Source organism: Gouania willdenowi, chromosome 11 (assembly GCF_900634775.1).
Source record: "Gouania willdenowi chromosome 11, fGouWil2.1, whole genome shotgun sequence".
Taxonomy (NCBI): domain Eukaryota; kingdom Metazoa; phylum Chordata; class Actinopteri; order Blenniiformes; family Gobiesocidae; genus Gouania; species Gouania willdenowi.
The window spans coordinates 11,616,220-11,625,592 of NC_041054.1; the positions used below are offsets into that span (position 1 = coordinate 11,616,220).

Here is a 9,373-nt window from a genome sequence, read left to right on the forward strand (position 1 = left end):
CAGAGGAAGAGGGAAAAAATGACATGAAGGGAGAAGACGCATCAGACTGTCTGGTATAAATACAGGCCACGCTCGCCTCACTTGGCTTAACAGCTACAGTCTACAGTGTGTGACGTGTTTTCAGTTCTAAGTATTATCTCGTATGAAAGTAGCCGCGGTCTGCGACAAAGGCAGCAATGGTACAGTTAGCACTGTAGCTAACGGACGTTAAAGTGTACATCTTCCTTTTTTCCACGCTTTATTCGATTTTTACTGCCACACTAACTGTAGATAAGCTTTTATTTAGCTTTATAAAGAGTTTCTCTCCTTAACCTTTTACTTAAAGCTTCTTCTGTCCTGCTCTGTAAATGAATTCACTACGTTTATATGTGTAAAATGTTGTTACTGTAAGCAGCAGCTCCTATCAGACCCTCTACAAATGCGTGCTATGTAATTAATAGCTCAATGGGTTACACTCCTCACTACTGTATGATCTGTCCCAAGCAAGACTTTTCATCTGCAGGAGACTTACTGTAATATTTCCAGGTTTCATTTCTTCAAACAACTTTTTTTCAGGAAATTTACTTTGATCTCCTGAGATGTTTCAACTTCCAACTGTCAGTCTTTCTCATAGGCATCTGCTGATTGCTTTGATGTGTCCTTATGAGTAATTTCTGGTTGTGGCCAACTTGGCAGTTCTCTCAGGCTGGCTACGTCCCCTGTCTGTCGCTGTGTCTGGAAAACAGCGTTCCTCCTGTGAGAGAGTCCAAATGTTCCCTCATCCCTGTTGATGTTAAAGCTCTGCTTCCAGCGTTTGTGTTTGCTTCCTTCTGTCTCCGTTATCTTTGCATTGTCCCTAACCGTGATGTAATATTTTATTTTATGCTGGTCTGATATTGCAAACTTGTTATTTTCAGAAGGAAACATAAAAGCGATCAGCAGACGCCGCTGAGGAAGCCTGTCAGGAGTATCAAAGTAAAATACCTCAAAAAAAATTGTCTGGATGAATGAAACCTTAGCATATTGCTTCAGAAAAGAAGACAAAATGAAACTTGACATAAGACGTAATCAGTTTCCAAAGGTCTCAATTGTTGCCAGAAAATGTAGACATGCCAAACAACATGATCATAACTTAAATCTGGGTTGAGTTGACTGATTTAGTTTGATGTTTTTTAGAAAATGTATGCAAAGTTTATAGGCGGACAGGAATATTTTTTTGCAGATCGTCACGAGGTTGACATGGTTTTAATTTTAGACTGGCGTGAATGGTCTTTGGTCTTATTTTATATTCCTCTTGAGTTGGAAAGGTTTTGTACAGAGTAAGTGTGAGTATGTCCAGAGTTAAAGTCAAATAAAAGCACGCTTAATTTTGGTCTTTTTTTCCCTTTCCAAAAATATTGTATGGCTGTCGTGAGCCAATTATCGTCCATCGTATTCGTGAGCTTTGTCCATCATCCCACCTCTGTTTATCACTGATCAGCACAGAGATTCTGATTAGTTCATTTAACACCATTCTCTCTCACACTAACTCGTTTTTGTTTGTTAAATCAAATGTAACAAAGCAGTAACATCATGTAGAAATCCGGCCACGTTGCATTTCTCAGCATGTGGAGGTTTGCAGCAGTTTTCTTCAGATTCATCCCTCCTGATCCAGTTCACCTCTGCAACCCAGAGGGAATAAAAGCACCCAGTCAGCGGAAACTGGGATTTGAGGTTTTTTTCTTTTGTGGGAGGAAAATGGATGCATAGTCTGTTCTGTCATTGCATTAGTGTTTGGTGGTTTTCCTCTCAGGGGTTAGAGCAACGTTAAAGCTGAGCCTTTCTGGTGCTTCTGTTTTATTTCCATTTAGACACAAGTCAGACATTTATTGGGAGCGTTGGCCTCTGCGGGGAGAAAAGCAGTTTTAAACGCTTTTCCAATCACTAGTTAGTGGTAATCTGACAGCACTTCTGGTAACCCATGCGGGACCACTGGTGTGACTCAGGTTGAATTAGGAATACATAAAAAATGAAGTGCTGAGTCACATTTGGTCCTATAATGAATTCCACCTGGTGATGCAGGCTGCACGTGGCAGGGCCAGGGGCGTAGCACCACATTGTGGGCCCTGAGGACAAACCATCTTGTTGAGCACCTACTGTAAGTTATGTACACTTTTTTTTTTTTTTTCCTGGAAACTATACTTGTATTCTCACATTATTAAATAAGATTTCTTTTTTCTTTACATTAACCCAGAAGTTCCTAACCTTTTTTTGGGTCGTGACCCCATTTTAATATCACAAATGTCCGGCGACCCCAGAGACATTTTTTTTTCTAGAATTGGTTTTTGATCATGTTTATTAAAGTGTTACAAATACAGAGTAGTCAGGATTAGTAACAAAGTGACAAGTGATCCACATCAGATGTTTTTATACTGGATTTTATTTGAACTAGATTTATATTTGAAAAAGTTTCAGTATAGGATACAGGATTTTGATATTTATTGTGTGTGATGTGTATTTATAAAATAATAATAATTCAAAGAAAATACAATTTCAATCCTTTTTTTACCTATTTTTTATTTATTTTTTTATTTTTACAGTTACTAGACATTATTGGCGACCCCATTTTAATTCCAGGAGACCCCACATTGGGTCCTGACCCTTAGGTTGAAAAAAACTGCAATAAACTAATGACTCCATATCCATTGCTTGTATTTTATAAATCTGTTCAACTATATTTTAGTGATTCATTGAATATTGTGTTTGTGACATTTTTGCAACAAATTAGGGTGGCTGGTAATTTTTTATATACATTTTTTTTGGGGGGGAGGGGCTATAACTACCACACACGCAAAGCAAACGTGTTGGAAGATTAATAAAAGGTAAAGATAGAATGATTAGAATCATGGGGACATTATTTATTGAAGCTTCTTGTTCTTAATGTTCTAATCTCTTTTTCTTGGACTGATTCTCAGTCTCTGCACAGATTGTCCACAAATAACATAAACATGAACAAATTCACAGCATCTGATTACACTTGAAGGTAAAATTGGAGCTTCTGACTCACTTGATCTGAGTGCAGCTACATTGTAATGATAGTCTAATTATAGGCTGATTGTTTGAAGGCCTGCATGAAAATGTAGCGTTAGTTTGTATACAGACTTTGTTGGGTTTAATTTAGTAAGATATCCTATCCGAGGGTCTTTGTATACAACCTCTAAGTGCTGCAATTAGGAATAGAAAAACTCTCATCTGACTTCATTTTGAGCTTTTAGTAATGAAACCAAATCTGACTTCTGATCTTGAACTGTTCATGAATGCTAACCTGATGTGGATGCTCATTTATGTACAGTATGTCACAAAAAAGATACCTACTTAATATCAATATATATGTATATGAGAAATTCTGTATAACAGCCCCTCATTAAATAAATTGCTTGATTATAACCATGCAGATCCTAAGGTAAACACACAAAACAACTCAGACACAAAATTACACACAAAAAAGAGAGCAAATGACACCAAAATGCACGAAATAACAAAAATATAGGACCATAAAAATACACAAAATGACTCCAAATACGCACAAAAGCACATAACAAAAACACACAAAATGAGAGAAAAATATATAAAATGACAACAAAAACAAACAAAACCCTTTGATTGTTCCTGTATTAATGCTCAGATTGGTCATTATTCTAAATGCTGATGTGAAAGTTGATAATTTGGCCCTTTGATTAGAGAATCACATTTTTGTGGCTCTGCTGTGATAAAAGTTGCCCATCTTGGCACTAATCTATAAAAGTGAATACATTCTCTTCTGCTTTTGACTCAAAGCCAAACTGAGGACTCAGCTTTTGTCCCTAGTGGCTCATAGTGTTCTATATAAGTAGATAGTCCACCTATAGCCAGAAACGCCATTCCATCCTTTTGTATTTTCAATAACTTAAGAGTTAATTGCATGGTTGCATATAACTAGTAAAACAATTCCACCTGTTTGAACTGTTTCTTTTGTATAAAAAAAGAAAATAAGGCATAACATATGTACAAATCATCTTTATTGCACTCCATGTGTTTTCTGTGCGTTCACGAACTGAAATGACTTCTACAAACGGCGTCTCGCTGTTCTTTGCCTTCCTGTAGATCAGCCGGGCGGATTGGGTCCTCGTCAGCCGTTTCTTCATGTCGTGCTGGAAATTTCTCTCCTTTAATGATGGCAATGTTATGTAAAACGACACACGCCACAATAATGTCCCTGGCCCTCTCAGGAGTGACTCTCAGGTGGTGCAGGCACTGAAAACGGGTTTTAAGCAGCTCTATGGTGTTCTGCACACAGGCTATTGTCCTACTGTGGGCTTCATTAAAGTGCTGCTGGGGGCCTGGTTTAGGGTCAGCGTAGGGCGTTAATAGGTGTTGGTTACACTGGTACGCCCTATCACCCAGGAGAAAACCATCAAACTCACCTGGAAGACATTGAAAAATGAAAAATAGTTATAAATATTAATGATAAACTAAGAAAAACTATTGTAAAAATAAAAAGGATTAGGGACATGTCTGCTTATTTTACCTGACCTAAAACCCTTAGTCCAAATTCAGATCAAATTAAACATTTGGTAAAACTTAATGGAGATAAGAAACACATTTGTAAAAATTAAAACTTAAACAATTATTTAAAACTAATGGTGTATGACAGTGTTTGTTGATCAGCACAATTATGCCACAAATAAATACTTTTAACCAAAATACACGTAATTTCTGTTTTGGGTTTTTCATACATATCTGTACCCCTTAATTTGTAAATAATCATAATGTCACATGTGCCATATACACCATTTGCAGCATCTTGATCTCCTAAATGATAAGATCTTACTGTTCACATTAAAAATAGGTGGTGAGAGGTGATAACTATATTCACATCAAAAAGCTCAGTTTATATACTTGGTTTCTTAGATAAAAATCATGAGTATCTTAAGATGTGACAATAAGAAGGCCGTACAAGAGATTTAGAGATGTCTAGGTTGAAATAAATGTAGTCGGATACTTATATGACATTTGTTTGAGATCATTTCGTTCTAACATTTGTCATACAGTATGTGACTTCATTTTGAATCGATGTGTTATGATGAGCAAAGATGCAGACATCAGGTAAAGTAAAGTTGGATCAACCTGAACCTACCCCTCTCAAACCTGGTGTTCAGACTCGACTCCGGAAAGATCTTTGACTCATGAATTGATCCGGGCCACTTTGTGTCAACATTGGTGATTATTTGTGATGCATCACAAGCGATCTAGACGAAGTTTAGAATACATTACACTGGATTTATTTATCTCAAATATATATAAGAAATCATTGCTCTCTTTAAAAAAAAAAAAAAAAAAAGACATTTATGACATTTGGAGACCACGTGTGGTTTACCTGCACATTAATACTGTGGGTGGACTTTCTGTTGATATAGTCACCTTCACTGACTGCAGGGGATTTAATATGAACATGTGTCCCATCAATACAGCCAATCACACTGGGAAACCCTAAAAAAAAACAAAAAAAAACTTATGTATACATAAAAACTGTGCATTAATATGATTTACCTGCAATTTTGTGGAACTCCTCCTTTATTTGACTGACTGGTTTGTGTCCAGGGAAGACGATAAACATCCGGGAGAGTTTTTTCAGAGCTAGACACACTGATCTCACTGATCTGCTAACAGTGGATTTACTAATTCGCTCTGAATCGCCCACGTTGTACAGAAAGCTGCCGTTGGTGAAGAAGCGCAGGGCGACACACAGGGTCTGCTCGGCTGTGAGAGCACGTCCTCTACGGGTTCTGTGGCTGATGTAGGGTCCGATCAGATCAACCAGATACCGTATGGACTCCAGTGTAAAACGATATCTCTCAGTCAAAACCTTATCCGGGAACGATAAGATATTCATTCGTGGTTTGAAAATCATCTCCCGACGGATGTTGAGCTCTCTGCGGAGTAACTTTGCTCCTTCATCAATGGGGTTTTCCAGAAAAGGACACGCCATTTCCAGCTCAGTGTGTTTGTTTACTTCAGCACACTGAGCATTTAAATGAACGTCTCTGAGGAAATTATAGAAACTTAGGGAATTTTAAACCTGCTCCTGGTGAACAGGTGCTTTTGTTTACAATCAGTTACTGCAGCAACACTGATTTAATGTTATAAAACCGTCTACAGCAACGGCTCACTGTCAGGTTTAAAATATTTAGGTTTGTAAAACATAAAACAAGGAGTTGTCCTCTTCATATCAGGCTTTTGACGCTCAGAGTTATCACAAAAACAAGAAAAAGACAGATCCTTCTTCTTCTTCTTCTTCTTCTAGTTTTTGGATGTCTTCCACTTCCGCTTTGGGTTGGAATGGCGGGAAGCATTACCGCCACCTGCCGGACGGAAGGAATTGTGCTAATGGTTAGCTAGTTAAAATAAGGCCTCAGTTTCCCCATTCCTACCCAAAAAGTAGTCTGTCATTAAATACTATATAAAAAATACATATGAAAAAAAAATAAAATAATTTATAATGTTATTTGTGCATAAACTTTATATTTATATATATTCAACTATAAAGTATTAACAAATTGTAAAGATGTTAATTAAAAATTTGACTAGAATTAGTAAAAATATTACTAGTATTCTACACTAGTAGTGTAGAAATGTTTGTAGTGATGTATTGACATGGATGGGAGAAGTTAGACAATTTTCCCTTCGCAGAATGACATTGTAGATATTTACAATATTCATTTTGACTCAGAGGAATTTCATTAACATATATCTCTTACAAATATCCAGGGCAGCTAATAAATGTTAAAGCGGCTACAGCAACAGCACAAGCTTCCTGTGAAGTGTAGAATAGAATGTTAAATCCTTCTGTGAGCAACACATACGTAGCTCAGAGTAAACAGCTCTCAGATTCAGTGAAAACACCACACTCTACTTTTAAAATGATGAAATGAAAGAAGAAGGAAAAAAAAAACCCCTCAACAATAAAACAAGACTAACGCTAATGGCCAACAAATGTAATCATGACAAAATCAACCGTTAAAAAGTAGCTAATTTTCATCAACAAATATAAATCAGTCAACCAGCAGCTTTAAAAATGAATGAGAACACTCACACTGCTCCAGGCAAGTTTTCCTTTTACCTGCTTGTGGCGACATCTCCCTGATCCCTGGATTCATATCCATCTGGGTCATCGTGACAGTGGACGTGGCTGAAAAACATTATATTTCTGCTGTTATCTGACTGTGAGATTCCTCAGATCTGCAGCTCCTCACACCACAAAGCACCATTCAGTCTGTTTGCAGAGGTCTGGATACTCAGCTGGTAAGTGGAAATATGCACTATTTTATCTACATGTTCAACTTAGCCCTGAATTTCATCTAAATAGTTCCACATTTAAAGGAGGGTTGCGTGGTCTTCCAATGTCTCACATAATCACAGAACATTGCTTTAAGAAGCAACTTAAATTTGTTTTATTAATTATTATGTGACACATGGCCAAGCTCAGCCAAAAAAAAAGATTAACCGATGTAAATTGATTTTCCATTGAACCTTCAATATTGAATGACAAAACTGATTATTTAACGTCTGATGACTGTGTAATGCAGTGCTGTAAATATGAATATTTTTAAGAAAGTGTCTATTTGTACGGTTGACGTACGGACAACCCCCGGTGCTATTGGTACCGTTACCGAAGTACAAGTAACTCGCAAATCGATTCGGGATTTAATTCGATTTTCGATTAAGCTCAGGATATTTCAGTCACAGTATCAATTTTACTTGAGTATGGAAGAGATTCTCAGAGAACGAATGCTGTAAATACTGCAACAGTATAAACTAACTCAATAACCTGGTGAAGTATTAAAAATAGGCAGTGGCTATTCGTACGGTTGTCAAATCAATATACCAACATTCTATCCGTATGCAGCGCCCCTATTTGTGCAGTTTGGGTCAGTCATTGGCCAGTTTAGGTCACGTGACTAAGACTAAACCTTACCCTAAACCTAACCCTAAAAGTTGTTGTGATATAGGGTTATAACCTAAACCGAACCCTAAGAAACAGTTTTTATGTGTATTTAAAACTTATTTGTATAAAAACACATTTCCAGTATGCTTATCATATGCCATATTATCTAATTATGTGATGTTGTCTAAAATTGTAGCTGCTGAGGTCAAAATGATGAGGTTGAACCTGAGTGGGATGAATGCAAAGCAATGCATGAGATAAATAGATCTTTAAAAGAAGAAAAATAGGGGAGAAAAAAAATGTGTGTTGTATGGGGTGCCAAGTGTAAAAATTTAGTATAAAATTTTTAGCAAACACATTTTCATTATTTATCTCACTTTTATCATATTTAGCACATTTTCCTACATTTAACACAACATTTAACCACATATATAGAGGTAAAAAAAAAAACCCATTAAATCTAAATGTTAAATCTAAATATTAAATCTAAATCTAAATGTTAAATCTAAATGTTAAATGTTAAATCTAAATGTTTAAATCTAAATCTAAATTTTATATATCATATCTAAATGTTAAATAGAAAATCTAGATGTTAAATGTAAAATTTTAAATCTAAATCTAAATGTTAAATGTTAAATCTAAATCTAAATGTGAAACTTAAATGTTTCGCACATATGCTAATTGACCCCGCCCCTTGTAACCTCAACCAATACACAAGCAGAGACACATAAAACCACTCCCACCCACCTCTTCACCAATGCTTGGCTGGGTGATATGCATGGCTGGTTCTTTCCGTGCGGCAGAGATTGAGCGCGTGGCCATGGCAGGTGGACGACCTGCCCTTCACAGTACACTCCCGCAACACAACAGTGCAACACATTTATTAAAAGGTATTTCAATCCCGTAGTTTGTCGGTGTGTGTTAATGTGATGTGACATGCTGAGATCTCCTGCTGCATATGTAGCTACGGTAGCTGAATGGATAAGGAGGTGCGCTGTTAAGCCAAAGGTCTATGGTTCGGGGCCCTCTTTCTTATTTTGTCTTTTTGGGATGTCTAAAATGTTGTAAAAATTTTCATTCTGCACCCATAAGATTTAACATTTAGATTTAACATTTAACATTTATATATAAGATTTAACATTTAGACTTAGATTTAACATTTAGATATAACATATAACATTTAGACTTAGATTTAAAATTTAGATATAGATTCAACATTTAGATATAACATATACCATTTACATTTAGATTTATATATTTAGATTTAATGGGTTTTTTTTTTTTACCTCTATATATGTGGTTAAATGTTGTGTTAAATGTAGGAAAATGTGCTAAATATGAGAAAAGTGAGATAAATAATTATAACTTTTATATAAAAAAAATTTACACTTGGAACCCCATAGTGTTGTGTTGTAATACCAGTATAGAGAG

The 9,373-nt window shown here is 36.1% G+C and overlaps 1 protein-coding gene across 1 annotated transcript; it reads right to left on the reverse strand.

Annotated features, from left to right (window-relative positions):
- Positions 1 to 3,998: 3,998 nt before the first annotated feature.
- Positions 3,999 to 6,337, reverse strand: LOC114472284 (putative nuclease HARBI1). Its single transcript, XM_028461484.1, has 4 exons — positions 5,548 to 6,337; positions 5,375 to 5,487; positions 5,135 to 5,246; positions 3,999 to 4,421 (listed from the first exon to the last, which is right to left on the reverse strand). The coding sequence occupies exons 1-4, from the start codon at positions 5,984 to 5,986 to the stop codon at positions 4,045 to 4,047; spliced, it is 1,041 nt and encodes a 346-aa protein (XP_028317285.1). The 5' UTR covers positions 5,987 to 6,337; the 3' UTR covers positions 3,999 to 4,044.
- Positions 6,338 to 9,373: the final 3,036 nt, after the last annotated feature.

Bases quoted from the DNA above. Each gene is read 5' to 3' on its own strand.
- LOC114472284 (XM_028461484.1), bottom strand. From the start codon at position 5,986: ATGGCGTGTCCTTTTCTGGAAAACCCCATTGATGAAGGAGCAAAGTTA. The intron at 5,488-5,547 runs GTAAATCATATT...GTTTTTTTTTAG, and splicing joins GGAGTTCCACAAAATTGCAG to GGTTTCCCAGTGTGATTGGC. The intron at 4,422-5,134 runs GTAGGTTCAGGT...AATGTCTTCCAG, and splicing joins GAACACCAGGTTTGAGAGGG to GTGAGTTTGATGGTTTTCTC.